Genomic DNA, 23,200 nt, shown 5'->3' with positions numbered 1-23,200 from the left:
CTCCAACCTGAGGCGGCTGGGGTATGGTGAGGCGATATTCTCCTTGTTTGTCTCGACTGAACACAACCTTCCAAAGGATCATATCAAGGAGGACATTCTGTGAGACATTGCAGTGAGTAGGAAGAGTTAAGAAACTAATGATCACTGGTTATTAGTGTGCACATTACAAATAAAACCTGAAATACTGTGTTAGACATAACTAATTCAGTGCCAGGCAAAATGGAGAGCTTACTTTATCTGTCAGTAATTGAGTGATAAACATTTCATTTTTGAAGTGCTCACGTGAAATTTGAGAATATGAACACATACTTTAAATCATCAATAAGTAGTAACGACCAAAACTGCATGCACTGATACAAACAAGAATAATTAATACACATTCTTTATGTGTTTCAACACTAAAAAAAAAAAAACCTGTGAAGTGCCACAGACCTTATTGCTTAAAGCCATTTCGCCTCAAACCATCTTGAACATCATAGCATACTTCCCACTGTAGCTGTGCTTTGTCTGTCTGTTTTAAACACTAGCAACTTGCACAGAAAAGCTTCCAGAGAGTGCCAAACCTGAGCCACCAGCAGGAGCTGTTCCAGACTTTGGAACAGAGGGCAGAAGGTGAGCACTCTATTCTGTGTATCTAGTTATTCCCATATGACTAAACTCAGCTATGAAGATGTGAACCCACGTCATTCAAGGCCTTAAGCCTATGACTCTCCAATCTTTAAACAGAATCTGTGCTTAACAGTTGCCTGAGTTCTGCCATTGAGAAAAGGGAGCTGACTAACTGGACTTTTAGAATAGGTTTTAATGCCCGGTACAAAGAATGCGCAACGTTTTGCACATCCAGCCTGGCATCCACATGGAAGGAGCAGAAGTTTCACAAAGCATTTCAGAAAACAGGTTTGGAACAAGCACATTTTGAGATCATTCCTGGTTTAGAAACAACTAAACTACACAGGATCAAGGAGGAGACTATCAAATAGGAAGCACAAGAGAAGATAGATCCAGTCTTTCCCTGTACCTCATCACTATGAACCATTTACAGGAAAGTTACCAAGGAATTAGTCTCAGCAGAACAAAGAACAGGTGATATACCCACACAAAGTGCCCAGTTAAAAGAAATAGGAGGACGACATGAGCAGCTTCTCTTAGATACTCAGAATATAACACTATAGTGAGAAGTCTGAGAAAAAAATACAGCCATGCACACAAGGCCAGGAGGGCAGGGAATTGTGCTGGAAGCAGAGGGACGAAGCAGTCTGTGATTTCTATGTGTAATGTTAGAGCTAATGAGTTGGTACCATATGAAAAAGCTTCCAGGAGCCCAGAAAAGTACTCTTGTAGTTGGACAAATACAGTCTGAAGTGGGACAAAAGGCAGCTGAAATTATGGAAAGTGAAGCGTGTACAGTAAAGCCAGGTTTGGGATTTGAGGATCCAAGTAGCGTTCCTGCTGGACACCTGTTGTAAGAGAATTTATCTAAAGAAAGAATTCAGCTAACAGTGAAAGTAGAATAAACAGGCTTAGAAAGTCAGATGCAACATGTCCAAATAATGTCAAGAAAACTAAATTCCATAATTCTATTCCACTATTACAGCATGTGCAGCAAGAAAAATAGAAAAATCCATTTTAAAGGAACGTGGCACATCATCTTACAAAAAGTTTTTCTAATGATAGTAACTAGAAAAGATAACAACTAAAACTTGCAGAGGAAGAAGAGGAGATGGGCTTCAAAATACTTGGTGAAAGCAAACGCTTTACAGGAAATACACTGCTTAGGTCATGCTCTCTAGAAACTCAGAGGTTTACAGACTGATGTGGCAACTGACAAGGCCCAGGAAAGGAACCTTATGGATGTTTTTCCTCAAGAGAAGCATGCTGACAGGTAGAGGAACATACTTGCTAGTTCCTGAGCCCTTGTGCTACCAGAAGTGAAACATCTACAGATTGTACAGAAGTTGGAAAGATCTTCTGCAGATGAAAGAAGTTTTTCAGCCACAAGGTAAGTTTAATTTATTTCCTTCCGTTAAGTTTATCATCAGGCTGAAAACTGTAACTACAACTTGTTCCTATCTATCTATCAACATAAAGCTCAGGTTATTACCACTCATGCAAAAACAATGACATCTACGTTCCAATAGGGAGGAATATAATAATACACCTTGCAATTTATATTTGGAACAACTTTCTGAACTCAAAGCTTTGGTAACAAAGCATCCCAAGAACTTTGGTTGATGTTACTTCTAATGTTGTGAACAGAAGGGGAAACATAGTCAACTGGAAAGAATATTAATACTGTAGTCATCTTCAAAGGCCAAAGCAGTATGATCCTAGCAAACATTACTCTAGCTAATAGCAATCCCTCGCGCAGTAATGGAAAAACTGACTAGAAGCTGCAGAAAATGTTTTACAGTAAAAATGGATAATTGTAGCGTGTAAGACCGTGTTTAAAGGCTTTTTCATCTTGCAGAAGAAAAATATTAACTATTGGCTGCAACCAAAAAACAAATATATTCGGGTTGGAAATAAGGCATCATTTTAACAGGAAGAACTAACCACAGGAGTAAGCAACTGGCTAAGAATCCAGACTCTATCTAGCAGATGCTAACACAGATTCTTGGAAACTACAAAAGGGCTACCTGCATCAAAGGCAGAGCAAGTTTCTGACCATATTAACTATGGAATCAAAGCAGAGGTGGTTAAAATATCCAAAACTACTGATGCTGGACAAGCTCAGGACTGAAAAGAACAGATCTGCACAAACATCTCCACTTTGGCACTTAGATCAGATTATACAGTTAGACAGACCTGCATTATTCTGAGCAATGAGATGCGTGCATGATACAACTGAATGAAGATGGGCTTCCCTAAGGATTTTATACAGTAACAATGTTATTCTGAGTTCACCTAACATAGCAAATACATATGGAGCGTACTGTCCTATGAAACAGTTGAAATAATTTAATCTTTTCAACTTTTCACTCTTCCCTCCCTACCACTCTCTTTATTTATTTATTTATTTTACTCTAAAGGGTTTTAAAGTTATGCTTTTAACACAGAAAACATTTGACACATTAAGCCCAGCCTGGAAGGACATTTTTTAGAAATGCAAATTCAAAAATCATTGTTCTGCTTCCACTGGCATGCTGTGGAACCTAAACAAGCCTAAACCAAAGACAAACCTACACCCTAAGAACAGTAAATATTTTCCATTTGAATTTCTTACCTCCATCAGCACGGATACAATTGCGTTGACAATAACAATGATGAGAATTCTCAGGCGCCACTCATATGGCACACATACCAGCTGTGAGAAGAAGTTGCCAGAGGTTAACACCACACACATGAAGTAGTTAAAACGTGCATTCAAAACTGGCTCCAAGTTACAAATTCATATGTACATGTAAATAAATGCACAAGTGCATATGTACATAAAATGGGTTGAAATAAAGCATACTAATACTTCTTGCAGAATCCTGCTTCTCATGCTTGTTATCTCTCTGAGAACATTTTAAGGCCTTTCATCACTCATCCAGTTGAAAATTCAATGAGAAGTCTTAACAAGAAAGAGGGATACTAATTTAATTATTTCACTTGTGTCTCTATACACAAGTTTCAAGGAAATTACCTCCCCTCCCCAAGATTAGAAGCTAGAACTCTGAAGGACCAAGTTTCCCCAAGAGGCAGCCAGCTGTCCCAAGAAGTACAGACACATCTGCTGAATCTTACCTCAAAAGACGTGTCAATAAGTTCAGAGGGATGCAACATGATGAAAAATAAGAAGACATAAAGAACTACCACAGAAGTAACAAACAGAACTGCAAAAGGAAAAAAAAAAAACGTATTTTGAAGTATTTTATTCAGACTATCCCTCGAGCAGAGTTTTAGAGAGGTCTTGCGTACATCACAGGTTTATTAATTGTGGGAAATATTATTGACCTACAAACCTCTCCCAGGTATATTTATTTTTGCGATACAAGCTGCGCTAAGAGCCACAAAGAGATGGAGCAAAAAAGCCTGAAGTTTACTTGCTTGAGTTGGGTTTGTTTAGAAACATCAAGCCCACCAAGCCAGAATGATTGAGGAGAAAATTTACAACAAGCTTTCAGCTGAGCAACACTTCTTATCTTCTCCTTATTTTTGGAATATATGTACATAGATGTACAGAATACAGAGCCTTATATCTGCACCTATACTTATAAACACGCAGCCACAGGCAACGAAAACTCTTGTTAATAGATCATAAATAAGCACCGAACTTTGTACTGAGCAATTTTTCCCAATTTTCTACTGTTGAGCATAAAATGGAGTGACAATTTCAAAATTCTGCAGACTCGTCAAGTAATAATCTATTACAATATACCAAATATGTTTTCAAAAATATTTTAACACTAGCAAGTAAATACAGCAAACACACACGCCAACACATTTAAGATTAGTGCAAGAAGCTCAGTCACAATGACCTGTCAGAAATGCCAAGAGTCAATGAGAAAACTTCACACAGTGCCATGGCCGACTGCAGTAAACCGAATTTTTTCCAGTCACATCTGCTTTAAAAGTATATTTTATGTCATTTACTTTAAAGACATAGATATTTTTGTCTTACAGAAACAAAATAACACAAATTTCTCCACACATGCTTGATACTTCCTTATTTCTGCATATGATTATCAGAAGATAATTGTACTATATTCTCCTAGCAACACTACTACTGCTGAAGTGGCTTGTAGAATTGTAAGCAAGCCAGGGATGAGTAAGTGCAAAGTGACATGGATTTTTTCTTGACTATATATAACGTGGTATCTTAAATATCTAACTGAATATAGTAAGAAAGGACTTACAATTTTTGTAGCACGGTTGTCTAAAGGGCTTTCCTTTTGAAAAGACAATTGCCACTATGAGGTACTGAAAGCTGGATATAAAAAACAAAGTTGTGTTTTCATAATTTTTAATGTTATGTTCATCATCCAGAGTCTCGTTCCCATCGTGTGCAGAGCTGATGTTTGTGGCATCCCGTACATTACATGCACTGCAACATAAATATTTAAGACTGAATTAAGGAGAAAAGGCAAACAAGGCTGAATCCTATTTATTAGCAAGAGTAACGAAAGAACTAATTACTGCAGTAGGTTAAGAAAGCATATCCTAGAAAACCTACTATAGATAGAAAGAATTAGCTCAAGCCTGAGGGAGAGAGGTAGCAATTGTGAATTCTGTGCTTCACTTTCTTTTATGCCTTCAGCTTGTAAAATCCCTTCAGGAACTGCTTAGAGACTGTCACTTTATATAGACTCTGAAGACAGGTAAGAAAATACTGTAAAGTAACAAAATATGAAAACGCTTTCATTTTCAGAAATATCATTTACTGGAATTATAACAGGAAAACTAGATTTTATTAATATTAACGAGTTAAAGTAGGCCTGAACCATGAACTTAAAATTTTGATCTCAAATGTCCCAGACCTGAATAGCCCTCAGACCCCACAGTCTGGCTCTAACTCAACTCTGCATTTCAATCATTGGACAGCACCTGTGTATTAGGTACATGCTTTTAACAAAAAATTCAGCAGACTAACAAGTTGTCATACAAAAGGTTCGTTCACAAAATGGTGGATAAAGGCAACAGCATTACTGGTGATCCTTTTCTGATTGGAACCGGATCCTCTGAAATACCACTGAAACACTTACTCAGATTCTGGTTTCCAGCGTTCAAACCAGGGCTGCTGTTTGACCCAAAGAAACCCAAATGTTTGGAAAACAAGGCAGATGATGATCTGAGACAAAACAGAGCACAGAAGTGGACCTGAGATAAGACCTGATGGAGGCCTTCGCGCAACTAGCTCCTTCCAAGCAGGGTTCAGACTCACTGCAAAAAGGAAAAAATACACAACATATTGCATCATTATGGTTTTCAAGAGTTATCCTGTTCATACTCGGCGGAACTGAAATGGCTCGCTCATGACCTCAAGCTTCACACTTTAGAAATTTACCTCCGTAGTCCCCAAGAAGTCCAAAAAAGATGGTACCACCCTAGATAAATGGCACTGTGACGTTCATAAGCTGCAAGGTTACCCTTTGCAGCACAGGGCAGCTGGGAACAACAAAGAAACCATAAGACAAGTAACTGGCAGTGCGCCTGGCCAAATTCCAGATAAGGCAATTGGAAGGTTCTATGGTAAACTTCCCATTTATCTGGCACAAGCACTTATTAACTAGCTTCCTCAGTTGTGGCCCCCCCATTGCTTCAAAAAGCAACTCCACTGAACTTGAAAAACAGAGTTCTAGTGTTAACCAGTAAACTGAGTGCTAGGGTCAGAAATGAAATTAAGTACTTCATTAGATAATAGTTTGCAAGCGTAACATTTTCTGGACAGAAGGAAAGAACTCAAAACACTTGAGAAAGATCACGTTGGAACAAATACTGTTTTGATTCCGAAAACATCTTCCTCACATCAGGCCAGATTTTTGACTTCCTGTACTGTGAAGAACTGCTCTTCTAAGCTCATGTCCATGACCTGCTTCTTGCATGAGGATATTTCACAAACTTCAGCTGAATCTGATTCAGGACACTGTTTATTGTTATTTTTCCTACACAGACATTGTAATAGCTGTAACATCTTAACTGGACATCACAGCGCTTATCCCAACGAACAGTAAGTGGCTAAAGAAAATCTGACCATGCAAAAACTGCTCCATAGAAGCCAGCAGCAGTAGTTCAACACAATACTTACTAGTGAATACAACCACCAAAATGATTGCCAAATCAATGAAGAGAAACTGGTGGTCTCCCAAATTGCTCAGGATCTAGAGAGAAATCACAACTGAAACATTGGTAACTGCTTCAACACCACAAAGCATCTTACACCTAAACTCCTACTGCATTACTTCCTTAAGTCCTACTCTACAACAAATTAGTCTCTTTCCAAGCTGGCTTCCTTTATCTGCAAACCTTGAGTACTGTACAACTCATAGATCAATTCCTGAAGTATGATTAGATGAAAATTTCAGTTTCAAGAAGCCTAAGTACTTTTTTTGTACTTCAAAGCTGTTCCTTTTTTTAAATAATGTATTTTTTATTATTTAATATACTTTTAGTTAACTTATTTGGACTTCCAACTGTAGAGATTTTCTTTTTACAGGCTAAACTTATTGCCTTTTTAAAATACACGCAGCATGTTTTTCAAACAGTTACCATTAAAAAGCAAGTACTGTGACTAACAGTACCTTTAATCTAAAGACAGATTTTTTAATGTGGGTGTTGCGTATTCAAAGAGACTTACAACAATTTTTAAGTATCAGCTTTCAAATCTGAATTACATCAACATTGCTTAATCACAAATACTTACAGAATATAGCAGAGTAACACTGATGTACTGGATAATGCTGTATAATGCCATGAATTTAAATACACAGAAGGAAGTTATTAAAGCAGCACGGCCTTCCCTGTGAAAACAAACGCAATCATATGACTAGAAAGCCTTACATGCAAGCAGAAACTTCAGTTTAATTAACAGCAATTAAATATATCAGCAAGTCTTTTGAGGGACACTAGGGTGAACACAGAATGCTCAGACACATGGAGAGAAAAGGAGGGTCAGAACAGTACACTTTCAGGTACAGATCTGCGAGTATGCCAGCTGAACTGAGCCACCACCACACTGCAATATTCTTTGCCTTCATATGGTTTTCCAAGAAAGATTTTAAAATGAAAGTCTGCTGGCAAATGCTTCCATATAGCACAAGTTTTCTACGTCGATTCAGTGAAAATGCAGTCACAATTACCAACCTCAGACATGCTTCTGCATATGCATGACTTCGTTAGTTCCGTACAGATTAAAACAGATTTCTCTCTGGCTCACCTCTATCCAAAACTACTAACTAGATTCCAATTCTAGAATCAAAAATTGGTTAAACCCCACCTAGGAAACTTGTTTGCTACCTAATATGGTGCTGAGAAGCAAGGCCATCTCAAAAATGTTACTGCTTGCAATTACACACACCCTCCATGGAAGTTTAAGTAGTAACTAAGACAACAAATTAAGTCCTAAATTGTAGAACCCTCTCTCAAAGTGAGCTTTACATGGACAGGACTTAAAACTAAGTCATCATGTTATTGTAACTCCTTATTCAAAGCACTTTCAGTAAAGAAATAACTACTGAAAATGCATGGCTTGTCGTTTAATTCAGCTGGGCCTACTATAACACCAAATGTATATTATTAACACAGGATACATAGAATGAGTTACACAGATACATTTGCGTTCACAGCGGCATTACCTGATCAACTTTGGCACGCAGGAAATACTAGGTGTCCTGGAAGTGAATGGTGATGCCACAGAAGCCTCAAGTTCAGACAAAGATATACCACCGTGTGCCCTCTTTAGTGCCTGCCAATTCATATTGAAATAGAGAACGTTTTCAAACACGTTTTCAGCTGTATAACTTAACTGAGAAGTTCTATTTGCAAAATGAAAATATACTTACGCCACAGTCATTTGCACCATCTCCACACATGCCCACATAGTAACTACAAAAAACAAACAGATGTTAGGGTTCTGGACTGTTCCCCACTCACAGTCCATTTAACTTATTTCATTAAATGCTTTTATATTATTTGATATATTCAGGGTTTGTACAAACTTAAGTGATCCTAGATGCTAAAAGCAATTACTGTTTCCATTATACATACAAAGAAGCAGACAAAAGTAATGAGACTTCACCAGTTCAATCAAATCAATAATAGCTATCAGCTCTCTATCATTCCAAGAAAGTCTAAAGCATCTTTATCCTATGAAGTTAATGCTTTTCTACTATACCATATAGATACGTTTTTATAAAGATAACCCTAGAAGTGTCAAAGAAGAAAAACCAAACTTCTGAAAAAACACAAAGGTAAGGAAGAGTTACATGAGCAACTGTCTCAAAGTGAATAGTTTGAGCCTTGACACTGACCAACAGACAGTAAATGAACAGAAGGCATCACACTAGTACTTCTCCAGTACAAAGAAGTCACTCAATAGATCTGTTCACTAAGCCAAGAAATCAGATTCATAGATATGCTATTCAGTTTAGCTATTCAGCACTTAGAATTTCACGAAGCTTGTACAACTTCCATATTCCCAGCTAACCAGCAGATGGCAGTACTCTCATTCTAGCTCAGCTAACGGGCTTACTCACCAACCCTGGGAAGTTAGCTTAGCTCAATCTTTTTCATTTGGTGTAACAGCTACCAGCACACATCAATTTTTTCTCTCGTCACACAGAATACCCTGTAAAGCTACCACCCCCTTCTATACTTAAAGAAATACTTACTCTACATTTTGTAAAGCTTCCACCAACTGAGTTTTCTGATCAGGAGCCATACGAGCAAACACAGTGCCATGTAACACAAGCTGAAAGACAGAAATTTCTTAGTGCTCAAAAGACCAAGCCTGTTCATCATCAAAAGTACCCAAATTCAAGTAAAATGCTCACCTTGGGTACCAGGTCCTGAAAATGCTCCAAGATCACCGCAAATGACTTTCCATTCATTGCAAAATGGTATTTGGTCATCTGAAGATCCTCAAGACTTTCATGGACCAATTTAACTGGAATATCCTACCAAAAGTAGTTCAATAGTCTAGCTGTAGTGCATTCACACAGTGTAATAACAATAATCTCGAAGATTATTCCTCAAGATATCACTCTAGTGAAGGCTTCTATGAGCTTCACTTGAAAGAAAATCTCATTCCATTAAAGCATTTAACAACAAGAACACGTGGCTTAATGTTTCCACTACACGTAGCTAAAGCAGACTAAAATTGAGAACTGGAAAGAAAACACATCTGCACAGCTAAAACGTCAAATCTTTCAGAGAAGTTGAAAAAACAGCTCCTGAAGCTGCTTTACTACTCTTCAGAATTTTAAAGTCTGCAACTTAAAGCAGTTTAGGGTTACCAGTTAATGGCAGACTTAAGATTTAACAGAATAATAAAAAGTTGGGGGAAAAAGAGAAACTGAACAGCAAAACTAAGCGTTATACACCAAGGGCACAACAATAATTAAACTACCTCTGAGTTTATGGCTGGTGATGAACTAGTGCATCTTGCGAGGGTATCTGCATAATGCCAGTTGATCCTGGCAGCCTGCCCATCCTTTGGAGGTAGTGCTTCAGCAATAATGACCTTATCCTGAGGTAGAATCATTCCACAATCTCTGGCCACGGAGATAGCAGTTAACATGTTGTCTCCTGTGAAAGGATTGCATTTTAAAAGGTTTGAGTTAAAAAAGGATCAATACATCGATATTCAACATAAAAGAAAAAGCTAACGAAGCCAGTTTTAAAACAGGAGGAAGGCTGCTTAATACACCAGTGACACCCTAAGAGCCAAACAAGTCCATAGGCTGATGTCATATTATATCCCTTAAATTCCTCCACACACTAGCATCACTCCCAGTTAAAAATGGCTCATACAAGACAAACTCAAGAGTTCTACTGCCACCCAATTATAACTCTACATTTGTCTACCCTGTATATTACAAGCTGTAATACGTGTGACTTACAAAAGACCCAAGTTACACAGAGAACACAGCGCAGACAAACCCAAGCCACAAGCAGGTTAAGAAGCCATTCTCACAAAGAAAATATGAAGTAATGTACTACACATGAAATCAGAATGGTAGGAGTGGACCCTCGGGAGGTCATTCAGTATGAACACCTGCTAAAAGCTCGTTATGAGATTAGATCTGAACTTTCACCTAGTCCAAAGACATTCAGGGTTTTCCATCCTTCAATTCAATATGAAGTAACATGTTAATTCTACAAAGTAGAACTAACCCCTTGCTGATTTCAGACCTGAGTTATCAAAGCACCTCTCCACCAAAATGAAGTGTACTTTCACAATAGCTTCTAAACTTCATTCTTGCATAAACACAGCATAATCCCAGTGTATCAACACTAAAAAAAATTATTTCATACGCTACATTTAAAATAAATCTGTTCAAAAATGACTTTTTACTTTGTTATATGAATGTTTATGTGCTAACCTGTAACCATGACAGTGCGAATGTTGGCTTTATGCAAATCTTCAAGTACAGCAGGGGTTTCTTGCTTTAGCTTGTTTTGCATTATAATTAACCCCATAAAATCCATGTTACTTTCAATAGCATCTCTGTATGAAAGGAGGCAAGGAAAAGAACATTGGAAGAATTACAATTATTTGACATAGTTTAAAGAACCTGATTTTATGCTTATCAAATGAAAGATACAGTTATTTTTACTGTGCAAAGTGTGAAGAATTCACTTTTTAAAAGTGATCCAAAAGATACCATCATCTCCATTCATTTATGCTCATTTACTTTGTTTACACTTAAAATAACAACAAAAACCAGTATAAGAAAGTGTTGTTTCTTCTCTAGCACAACTGTATGGTTTTTCAATCAGAACTCTTTCTAAAAGATTTTACACTCCCAAAAACAAAGGTTACTCTTTGGAAAAAAAGCTCTGAAACAGCATTCACAGTCAAATTTTATAATGTTTAGAATGGATGTCTAATTTCTTTTCCCAGTTAGCTGAACCAGAACATATAAACTACCACACTAAATTGCCAAAGTTAGTGAGATTAATAGCCATTAGCTAATTAAGTGACTCCTTAACTTCTTTTTACATGAAACTCAATGTATTTACAGCTCTTGTGTATGTTACTGCCACTGTAGATTTTGGTAATGCTTTTAGAGGAGGACTTCCTTAAGTTCCTATGTGTTGTTCAGGGTACAATTAATGAACATACAGAACTGCATAGCAAGACAAAAACAAGCTAAAGAAGAAGAGTAATTGATTTAAACCAGAGTAAGCGTAACAGGATTAATCCAAAGCATGCAGTTCTTAAAGCCTGTTGTTATGTAGTTAAAAAAAAAAAAGTGAAGCCACTCTTACCTATTAATAGTCTGAACTTTGTGCCATGTAAGTTTAGACTCCAATTTTCTGTGAGCAAGAGCAATAACTCGGAAGCCCTGCTTAGTGTATTCTTCCAGGACACTCTCAAAGTCAACAGGAACTTCAAAAAGGTCAAGTTAAGAGTTATTAAAATTAGTCATATTACAGCTGAGCTACACAAGACAAAAAACAGGTTGTTTCCTTACCTGTTTCCTGCTTACACAAGCTTGCAATCACTTCAGGGGCACCTTTCATATAAGCATCCATTCTCTTCTCCCCAAGAATTCTCGCTATTACACACATACGTTGTAGAACTGAAGAAAATGGAAACTGGCGCACAATTCCAATTTCATAACCGGTCTGTGTAACATGGAACAGAAGAAGAAAAGGGATACACCCACAAATTCTGAGAAATACAAAAAAAAGTAGATGCTTTATTGAAGAAAAAAGAACACTTACCGAAAGCTCAAATAATTCCTAAAAAAAAAAAGAACAAATTCCTGTAAATATTTAAGTATTTTTCCAGATACAAAATATTTAAATGTGAACTGGTAAACCAATTTATACAGCATTCTCAGTCACATTATATTTGCAATGGATTCCATAAAAGGTGAATATGGAGATCCTGTACTTGTTTAGAACCTTTTACTTTAATTCAGATATATTAGATCTTGATTAGAATTTCCAAGACTTTTCACAGTCAAACCTATGTCCACATAAACCACATAAATTATTAAAGTAGCAACGCATTTCAGAATGATGAAGTAAATTCCAAGAACATTCTTAATTTGTCAGCTGCTGCATGGTATTAACTGCTGTGCATGTACCCTGAGTTCTGAACATCAAAAAAGCTTCTAGCCATTGCAGAAGACTCACAGAGCAACCAAGCTGCTATATACCCTCCTGCTACCTTACTCTGTGATATTCTGAGTTCTTGCTTGCATTCCTTGTATATAATAATATCCCAAGTACATTTTAATAAATTCAGCACTGACATTAAAACACACATCTCTAAAGGTACAATGTTGGCAAGAACCATGCAACAACAATTACAAAACGCTGTTCTAACTGCAGAGGCAAGGTAAGCTCACCTAAGCACTTTATTAGCACACTAAGAATTTGGTAATGATACTAATATTCAAGTGCCTAAACTCAAAAAGCATTATGGCATTCTATAACCAATCTATTGGGGGTAACAATGCTGGCAATCAGTCTGCTTATCTACTACAGCACCATATGCTGAGCCACTATTTTCAACAGTTAAAACACGTCTTCTCTATCTCTGCCATCAAGAAAAATGACCGAACAATTCCAATAATGTTTGAATAATATCAGCCAGGACAGCATATACTAAAACATATTTGTGTAAGACAGAGGATTGGTTTAATTTGACAAAACGCTTTGAATCTGTATACCATTTCTTGATTAGTTGCTTGCTTGGACTCTGGAAAAAGTTGTTTTGAAGGTCGAACCACCGTCGGCATGATTCGATTATGAAGTGCTGTTTCCTCTTCTGTTGCTTCTTCTAAAATCTGAATGAATTAGTTTATTATTTTTAAAGCATTCATTAACTCCTATTTTTTCATAATTTTCAGGAAAATAATAGCCTTGGAAACGAGCCCCAGGAGCAATGATTCACCGTGAAAGTTAAATGTTCTAATGTAGCAGTGAACCTAAGGCTCACTTAGCTATTTTACAAGTTTATTATACACGGTAAAGCTTTGCCGCAATCTTTTCATCATCAGAAAGCAGTAAATTAGCTGTTCACATTTTTTCATATCTTCAAATTGTTGCAGTGTACATTTTAGAAACACTTTCGTATTAAGAATTCCTTTCCACATTGACAGATAGGCACTGTCAAAAACCTACTTTTCCACTGCAATGTCACATAATGCCATAGCCTGCATTTGACACTTAAAAAGGAACATAGCAACGTTACTTATTCTGAATCAAAGAAACACTTACCCAACCTATTGCTTCAAACATCTTCAGATCGAGTGGATCCCCAGAAAGCACCCCTTCAATTTTTGTAAGGGAATGACAAGTTGCCATGCAAGCAATAAATTCAGACTTCAGCAAGCTCTCACTGCAAGCCCTCTCTTCCGGCAAAAGGAAACTAAAACAATGAAGTTATAACATACTTAGCACTATAATTATTTACTATGAGCCAATTCAAAAGGTTTGTTTAGATTAACAGAGGATAATTGACTGCAGAAGTTTCTTCACTTCTATTTTCACACATCACAGAAGACAGATCAAGACTCTGAGCCGGAACCTTTACAAATAGTCAAAACTTCTTCCAGCTCATTCAAAAATATTAATTCATACTCTAGTTTGATTCCTTTCTACAGAGGCCTTGTCACTTAACATGCAATTCAATTAGCTAAGCCAATTCATCTCAGCAGCCTTAAAAGTCATCAGTAGGAGAGCAGGGTTAAAGAAACATGCTATACTTTAACTACATTGTTTCTGCAGTATGAAGCTAGTGTGATCTCAGATTTTAACTGATTAAATTCTCCCATATTCTCTTCAGATTTATAACTTTCAGTACATCTAAACCATGTTTTCAGTTCCATTCCCACAGCTTACTACAGAAATACAAACATAGGAGCTCAAAGTAAACCTTCTGTCTCACTCTGCTGAAGCTGTTACAGCACAACTACGTATCAAATTTGCTATCAACTCTTATCCTTACCGAGCATTTTCCACCCGCTGAATTCCCCAAAGATCCAACCCATCCTCAGTAAGCGTGCCAGTCTGCAAAATAAACCAATGGGAGGTGTAAGAAAAAAAAAACATTTCAGAACAAAGTTATCCTCAAGTACAGAAAAAAAATCACAGTTAATGAGCTGTATTACACCTGAAGAATAATTTTATTTCATTTTTAGTTTCAATTTTTAAGTGAAGATATCTACCTAGCTTTTTGCTAATAACGGGGCTCCAGTTTTGTTATGAAACCTCAGGAAGCATTTAAAGCAACCAGGCTCTGACTTGAGGACCAAAAAAGCAGATCTTTAAAATCCTGACATGATAGCTCAGCATTCTCTATATTTGGAGAGCAGAGGCAGCAGAAAACAGATAGTGAACCCTTAATAATAATCTCTGACATAATTAAAATAGCTGTTGAAATATATTTACAATAAATATTACAAAAATATTTACAGGGAAAACAATAAGTTCAGTGTGGATTCTTAAGTTTTCAGATAAAAATCTAAGAAGAAAACCAGAGGATTCCAGCTACTTGCATTAGTCTTTCAACTGTGCTTTTGTTAAAAAAAAAAAAAATAAACACATTGGTTTGGCTCTTCATTTAAGTAACTTCTAATGAGAAACAAGCTCGACTTCACAGCTCAATTTTCCGAAGCCTTTGTGCAAAATAAAACTCTTACAATCCCCAACCCTCATAATTTTCAGGGGTCAGTAGTTAGTCAAGAGTTGGAAGCCTTTAGGTAAGATAAAATTTATATAGTATACAAACTTTTTAGAGCAGATCTTAAACTGAGTAACTGATGGTAAACATTGAATACCTGGCAGCTAACAGGTGACCTACACTCATATGGAAGTAATGCATTTCTCAGTAGTCGCTTGTCTACATGAATTCCCCTCTCATTACACACTGCCTCTTCAAGTAGCAACACAAAGTTTCAAAGTTCAACCAACCTTATCAAAACACACAAGATTCAGCTGGCCACAAATATTTATCCTTTGAGGGCTGATGCAGAAGATGCCAATTTTTTTCAACCGTCTTTGTGCATAAACGATGCCGGCAGTCATGGCAGCAGGGAGTGCTGGAGGCACCGTGATAGTGATAATGTCAAGAGATTCAATGATGATGGTATGAGCTGGAACCTGTAATAGAGTTCAAAGTTAATGACCAAGAACTCGTGTCACTATCTCACTGAAGTGTCCTCTCGCTCTCAGCAAAAGCAAAACCTATGTTGTGCTTTTTTACTGAATCTTATTCTCAATAGGCTTGTTTTTCTTGTTCGTTTGAGAGAAAAATAAAGCAAGGACATCTTCACTTAAAATGTAATTATTTTTCATCATCTGAAGTGTTGGAAATGATAATCAAAGCTTTTCTAAAACAAGGCAGTTCTGGATACAAATACAGTGAGATGACAGCATACCTTATTTAAGATGCTATTGACAATTGTGTAAATAAACCCAATGCCTGCCACCACCACCAGAGACAGAAGAAACCAGTAGGCATCTCTGTAGAGTTTAAAATCAGTTGGCTTTGGATACAGTATGGAACGAACAAGCTGTCCTTTAGCAGTATTAAAGCCTAGAAACAAAAAGGAGTGACTTATTAAATGCATACACAAGAACAAAGCTTTTCAAGTGTATTAAAAACCTCAACGAAACCCTTAAGCTACTCATTTCACGAAGACTGTTTCTCAATATACAATAGCAGACGTTTTGCAATACTTTAATTACAGCGCTCATACTAAGCGCTTCTCTCCTATGGCAAGAGCACAGAGCTGATGTAAATCTACTGCTCTTCTACAGGGGCAGTGAACACTCAAATGGTTTGGCCTGGAAGAGTTTGTTGTACTGTATTTTGTCCCTCAGAGTGCAGACCTAGCGGGTGTACATATTAGTGGGCTGTGTCAGTCCTTGTAAAAAGAGAATGAAGTTTATTCATAAAGTCCAACTTTAAGTACTTACATGCTAAGTCTCCATAAGCTCCTTTAACAACCACAAAAAAAAAAAAAGGATTCATAACAAAACTGCAGCGCACTGAGTTATCTTTTAGAGAAATCAACCTCTTGATCACATTTAGATGCTTAATTTAGGAGACCAGACTTGTGGCTTAGAGTCAGATGACCAGACACCCTGAGATCTTCTTTGATCTTTTGCCTCAAAATAAGGGAAGGCCAACACTAGTGCCAAGTCTTGTATGCCAGAAACATTTTGTATATGCTTAGACTTCAAAGTCTACTACCACAACCTCAATACAATTGTTGGGTCTATTGGCTCCACGATAGCCTTTCTTAAGTCTGTGAGCATTACAGGAAACACTAACCTCTCCACACCAACATTTGGCATAAAAAATTATACCAGAACGAAGGAGCTATTGCAACAGTCTTGAAAAGGATCAGTTCATTACTAGACAAACAAGACTTGAAGCCTCTGGGCTTTGAATTTGTTACTGCAGGATAGAAACCACGGACCTGTTCAGAGTTCAGCATGCCATTATGTAACAGAGTATTTAATGACACGTGCTCTGTAATTCAAGACCATCTTCATAAAACAGAATCCCCAACTACTACAGTTTGGGTAGTTGTTTTTAATAGAAGAAACTATCTATCAAAAGCCAAAGGTTTAAAATATGAGTATAAATAATCACTTTTGTAAAAAAAAATTTAAAAAACGCTCGAGTTTCTTAGGCAAGTGTTATGTGCATTGACAAACTACGGGCAAGAAAAACATTTTGCATTGCTGACAGCTACACTAAAATCAGTGATGCCCCACCACCAACCCAATCCAACAGTATCCTAAATCTCCGAAAAGAGGTGTACGAAGTGCAACACATTGTAAAAACATACATCAAGTGTTTGAAAATGCATACAACTATGTTTTAAATTAATGCTGAAGACTGATTCATTCTCTTGTCTGCCAATGGATACTCACTATACCATTATCTAGCTCTATCAGTGTTGTAACTGGCATTTATCAAATTAGTTGGGGGTACAATCATTTATCCATGCTTTAGCAACGTTCAATGCACTGCAATGAAATATCAGTTGATGCACACCTACAAAACTGAGTATTACATTAAGTGATAAACTTAAAAGTCTATACCTGTTCTCACTACCAGAGCTCTGACTAATTCACCGGTATAAAAACGAGTTTGGATCACATTGGTTCCACAAAACAAAGTATGCCGCTTATGTGCTTCCGGACTGTATATTTCATCTCCCGTTGCTTTTGGATATTCTGAAGGATTTGGTAGATTAATCTTCGTGACAGGAACACTTTCACCTTAAATGGATAAACAGTATCTAAGCAAAATCAAATAAGAATAGACATTTTCCCTTCGTGATTTCAAGTGGAACAGTACAATCTCACTACAACACAGGTACTAGGCAGCCTTTCACCCATTAACCTCAGCTCACCAGGTTCCTTATCAAAATTCTACCTAATCTTATTCTCTATTCTCCAATACAGAATTTGTCCCTCTCTCTTCAAGAGAAAGGAGTGCAAAATACAGCTTACAAAGAAAACAGGATGAGCTTCCTTCTCCGACTGCAATGCATTACCTCATCTTTACTCAGAAAAACTAAAAGTTGAAGGGAATTATTCTGATCTCCTTTGGTGACCGAGTATATTCAGATCAGGGTAGCAAGCAATTTCATCTGTTGCTAGTAGCAGCAAGAGGCTCGGATATATTCAAGGAACTGAACACGATTAAACACACCATCTCCGAACTGCAATTTTCTAAGTGCTGCCAGCTTGGCCATATTATCCTAGGAACAATAAGGCCATTCTATTCATTGAAGCTGTCTGACAACGACATCAGGTTCCTGGTTTCAAAACGTGCAGGCACAAACTTATTGAGGTAATCATTTGTTTAAGAAACAGAGTCGAACACTCTACTCACTACCATCATCCTGGAAGCAGTTAAAAAGTTTGCGCTAAACTCTTCTAAAGAAACGTACTGCTGAATTCAATCTGCACTGAGAACACAAAGTCAAGAGGCAATAGGACATACTATTAAGAAGAAAACTTCTCAGCAAGAAACTCACTTTTGGAGTTGTCAAGCTGTATCAGGTATCTGTTGCATTAAGTCTGTTAGTACTTACGAGCACAAGTAATTGCAGGAACATACACATTTAAAGCAAAATAAATATACTGACTTCTGTTAGAGCAAGCTGCAAGATAAGCATGCACACAGGTATAAAATGTCTTTAGCCAGACAAGCGTATCGAGTTTACTTTACCTGTTAACATGCTTTCATTCACAATACAAGTACCACTGAGAAGTACTGCATCACAGGGCATAATTGTCCCATTAGATGGAATCAACATGATATCTCCAGGCACAAGATCGGTAGAAAGGATTTCTTCAATTTCTAAGTGTAAGAACACAAACAAGATTACCTGAAAACAATCACCACAGATGCTCACAGCTAAGATCCAGCTGGTGATATTTAACACTGTATTCCATTTTATAAGTAGCATTATGAAAATTCTTTGAAAAGAGGCAAAAAACCATTGATAAAACCAGTGCCGTTACAGATTAAACTATACCTATATGCTCTAGTATTTATCTAACAAACGAAAATAGTCAAGCTCTTACAGAAGATTAAATAAAGTTCATTAAAAAGATGGAAGTACAACAGAAAAGCATGTCTTACAAAACAATATCACACATTATAACCTAATAATCTTCAGCTATCATGGTATCCAAAGGAGCAGAAGTCCAGAAATCAACTGCAGCCTCTGCTGGGTAACACAATGCAATGGAAATCCAATGCAGGCACCTCTTTAGACCACGAAAGACATTACAAATGATAACCACATACCTGGGATGGCAGCAGATGTGACCTGGAATGGTAGATATGACAAAGAGAAGTACCCTATAAAACGCAAATCTGACACCTGCTAAAAATACCATCTAGAATAATTCTAAACAGATGACTACCATACCTCACTTCCACTTTGCAACTTCTCCTTTTCTCATGCAATTTTGCACGAGAAATGCAAACATTACAAGCAGATGAAAGAACAGATGTGCATGAAGTTTACACTCATATTTCATAAGCTACTTAAATTCAACTGTCCAAAGAGCGTGTGAAGTTTACCTTGATTTCCTCTGCAGACAGAAACCCTGACAATGCTGTGAGCTGCTACCATGTCATGTAACATAACATATTGCTGCAAAGAGAAGAAAACAGCTTAATATTTCAAAGCACAGCTTCTCCTCTTCTAAATGCATACTTTCTTTACTAATAATTCCACAACAAAATATTACTTTAGCATTTGTATGAAAATAGTTCAGGAAATTTATAGGCAAATAAAGTTCAAGTAAACGGGACTGTACAGATTCTTACTTATAATAGCATTCTTGGAAGAAAATACACACTGCCACACAAATGATAAAAACATTTCCTCAGTAACATACATAGCAATAGGGCTACAGTGAATGGCCTCAAGTTGTGTTAGGTTCAGGCTGGTTATTAGGAAAAATTTCTTTTCGGAAAGAGCTGTCAGGTGCTGGAATGGGCTGTCCAGGGAGGTGGCTGAGTCACCATCCCTGGAGGTGTTCAAGAAACATTTAGATGTTGTACTAAAGGACACAGTTAAGTGGGTTAATATTGGTGGTAGTTGGACAATTGGACTAGATGATACTGGAGGTTTTTTCTAACCTTGATGATTCTGCAATTCTATAAAAAAGAATTGCAGTATTTATATCAACTTTGAGGAAGACTTTATTATTATTTATTTTCCATCCTCTGGTATGAATTAAGGGACTGCGATTTGAGGATAATTAGTACTTTATTCTCCATTCACTACAGTTAAGTCTACACAGAAAATGCATCACCAATTTAACAATCCACAAGCCTTCCTGCTGCTCAGTTACAATGGACTTTTTCAAAGAGGAGGAAACAACACAAGAAAGAATCAATACTGTCAACACAATCCAAAACATATAGTTGGGTCTGAGTTTTATGTGAGGTAGCATTTCTGTTATCTGAGAAGGAGGCAGATCAACCTGATTCAAGAGCACAGTGCAGAAAACTGTCTCAAAAAGAACTGTAGACCCAAGTTCTTCCAACTCAAAGAGGGAAAATCCATAACAAGATTCTATCTACATACTTTTGAAAAATTCTTAAAGATTTGTAAAATTCCCACATAAAAATAACCTGATGAATAAAAAGCTGAAAAGATGCATATTTACTTTGAACTTACCTTTCTAACAGTGTAGAGTGAGCTAACAATGGATATTACAGACATGATCACAATTGCTAATGCATAGTAGTGATATTCATCAGTGATCCACAATATCACACTGAACAACTGAAAAATGTAAAAAGGGTTGAGAACCTAGAAGAGTGACAGAACATTAAAGTTAAACCAAATGGTCAAATGCATTCTCAATCAGAAGAGAGTCAGAATAATTCTCCTCTACAGAGGAGATAAAACTTTCAAGTGTTCTTTTTATGTGTTTTTTGCCTATTTTGTCAAACTGCTCCCTCTTTTTCACAAATTCCTCAACCCTCCAAAAGTAGTTCTCATTAAAGTAGCATGCAAGTATACTTAAGATTGCATGCACTTTCCCCCCACGCTTCAATGCAAAAATGATAGGAATATCTGTTGTATCATAAATTACAGTTCTTATAGTCAAAGCCAGCATCTCTTTATTATCAATGAATACTCTTATCCGTTAGCTCAGGTTTGAGCATTTCATTATTCAAAACGTTCTACCATGCATTATCATAGGGATAACAAATTAGCTACTCAAATTCATGCTATAAAAGGGAAATGGAACAAGCCAATCAAGTGTACACGCAAGAACACATGTGATTTGATGAGTATGTTGGAATGTATAATACCCAGGCTGATAAAGCCACCAGTCGTGTTCGCCATTAAGTTTGAAATGAACCATAAAAACAAGATGCATAGCCGCTCAAAAACTTCTGGCATGTTGTTTTCTCATCCTTGTTAGGGCACCACAGCATGAACTCCTACAAGGCCTTTGCTACAAACTCTTCAATTTGGCACTCTTAAAAATAAAATTCCCCATCATTTTTCTTTCTAAGCGCTGGGCTCTGTGAGGCTTTCGTTTCACATTATTTGAATATTAGTTTAAGAATCACTGTACTTAAAATAACTTTTAATGATTTTTGTTCATTAAAAAAATGATCTTACCTCCTTAATCAGAAGCTTAAAAATGGAAGGCACTTTCACAGCAATTTCATTTATTCCAAAGAACATTTTCCTGCATGAATACCAAAAAATACACTTAAAATTTTTAGAGATCTTATTCATTCTGAATTAATTCCCTTGGTACCAGAAAATATAAAATATCATTTAATCCATGCCCCCTTTTATCATATTTACTGTTTCAAAAAGGCATTTATCATTATGTCCGTCCAGTGAGATGTTACGTACTTCCAATACGAAGACATTTACTTTTTATTCCAATTTAAACTGTATTTTAATTTTTAGGTTCTTTCACAATCAGATTTCTCTAAGAACTGTATATAGGTCCACTTTTAATAATCATATCATTCTGAAACCCAGTATGGGGTTCTCACCAACTCAGGCTCAAACTTTAATTCTTATCCTTGCAGTAAGATGCTGTTTTCATGGTTCTGTATCTTAGTTTTAAGCACAGCATGAAGAATGGCAAATCGTGAGAAGGGAAGCAAAAAACTAATCACTGATGGGATCTGATCTAGTTTAATAAGTCAGACGTTGATTGACATTAATCTTGAAGGAAAGGCCACAAATCAATAGAAAATGGAAGGAGCAAGAATATGCTTCCATATTTTAAACTGAGAAGGTCTGATATGCAAAAAATAAAAAAGCCAGAAACACAATGAAACGCAAAACTATTCTAGTTTTGGTAAGAAATTAGAACACCAAAGCTTATGTACATATGAATGCTTTGAAAATATATATTCCAGCTGGTTGGATTTAGATTCTACACTTCAGATTCTTTTCTCACTGGGCATTCAAAGCTTTGTTCTTTGACAGGCATGTTTACGCAGTTAGTCTAAAATAGCATGTTACAAATAAAATAAATACTTTTTCCAGTTACTTCTTGCCAACAGGAACTTTAAGAAGTGGAAATGTGTTTAGCTCCAACCAACCACAGTTAGATCCGTGCAAACTATGGGACATAACTCTGATACTAACTAAGCTTTCAAAATGAAAGCCAAAATCTTAATACTTGAAAAGCTTCATTCGTATCTTCCTAAATTATGAAACCAGATACAGTTTAGGCCACGCCGCTGTTTACTGGCATCCAATATTCTTTATTAGCTATGTAACACTCTCAGTTGTCTTCTAAATTTTGTTAACTTTATGAGGAGAGACAATTGGGTGAAAGCAATTCTTCCCTCAAATATTGTAACATTACCTATAATCATGCATCTCCTTTGTCAGTCCTCTGCTGTGTTCATTGTGAATTGAAGAACAGAACGTAGAGTCATCTAATCCTCTAAGTAGAGGAAAAAGTCAATGAGTTATTTCAGAAACTTGATATTTAAAAATCAAGTATTCAGCAACACAAGGGAGTTACACCCTTAATTAATGCTTCTCTAGTTACTGTGTCACAT

The 23,200-nt window shown here is 36.7% G+C and overlaps 1 protein-coding gene across 4 annotated transcripts in view; it reads right to left on the bottom strand.

The window, feature by feature from the left end:
- The window catches only part of ATP13A3 (ATPase 13A3), a 53,465-nt gene that overhangs the window by 5,831 nt on the left and 24,434 nt on the right, over positions 1-23,200 (bottom strand). For 3 of the 4 annotated variants that reach the window (XM_021394610.1, XM_021394611.1, XM_021394608.1), the window contains exons 6-32: positions 23,002-23,082; positions 21,786-21,855; positions 20,826-20,960; positions 19,718-19,790; positions 18,854-18,985; positions 17,716-17,895; positions 16,038-16,195; positions 15,571-15,759; positions 14,606-14,667; positions 13,876-14,026; positions 13,326-13,442; positions 12,370-12,387; positions 12,117-12,270; positions 11,911-12,031; positions 11,022-11,146; positions 10,046-10,224; positions 9,471-9,593; positions 9,309-9,388; positions 8,481-8,523; positions 8,274-8,383; positions 7,343-7,439; positions 6,728-6,800; positions 5,685-5,862; positions 4,839-5,026; positions 3,727-3,815; positions 3,224-3,304; positions 8-97 (exon numbers count right to left, since the gene is read on the bottom strand). In XM_021394610.1, coding sequence (XP_021250285.1) covers positions 8-97; positions 3,224-3,304; positions 3,727-3,815; positions 4,839-5,026; positions 5,685-5,862; positions 6,728-6,800; positions 7,343-7,439; positions 8,274-8,383; positions 8,481-8,523; positions 9,309-9,388; positions 9,471-9,593; positions 10,046-10,224; positions 11,022-11,146; positions 11,911-12,031; positions 12,117-12,270; positions 12,370-12,387; positions 13,326-13,442; positions 13,876-14,026; positions 14,606-14,667; positions 15,571-15,759; positions 16,038-16,195; positions 17,716-17,895; positions 18,854-18,985; positions 19,718-19,790; positions 20,826-20,960; positions 21,786-21,855; positions 23,002-23,082 — 3,097 coding nt within the window. The remainder of the gene's footprint in view (positions 1-7; positions 98-3,223; positions 3,305-3,726; positions 3,816-4,838; positions 5,027-5,684; positions 5,863-6,727; positions 6,801-7,342; positions 7,440-8,273; positions 8,384-8,480; positions 8,524-9,308; positions 9,389-9,470; positions 9,594-10,045; positions 10,225-11,021; positions 11,147-11,910; positions 12,032-12,116; positions 12,271-12,369; positions 12,388-13,325; positions 13,443-13,875; positions 14,027-14,605; positions 14,668-15,570; positions 15,760-16,037; positions 16,196-17,715; positions 17,896-18,853; positions 18,986-19,717; positions 19,791-20,825; positions 20,961-21,785; positions 21,856-23,001; positions 23,083-23,200) is intronic. The other variant, XM_021394612.1, reaches the window with a different exon arrangement.

Source organism: Numida meleagris, chromosome 4 (genome assembly GCF_002078875.1).
Source record: "Numida meleagris isolate 19003 breed g44 Domestic line chromosome 4, NumMel1.0, whole genome shotgun sequence".
NCBI lineage: Eukaryota > Metazoa > Chordata > Aves > Galliformes > Numididae > Numida > Numida meleagris.
The sequence above is the reverse complement of the archived record's forward strand: the minus strand, read 5'-3'. Positions and strand labels throughout refer to the sequence as shown.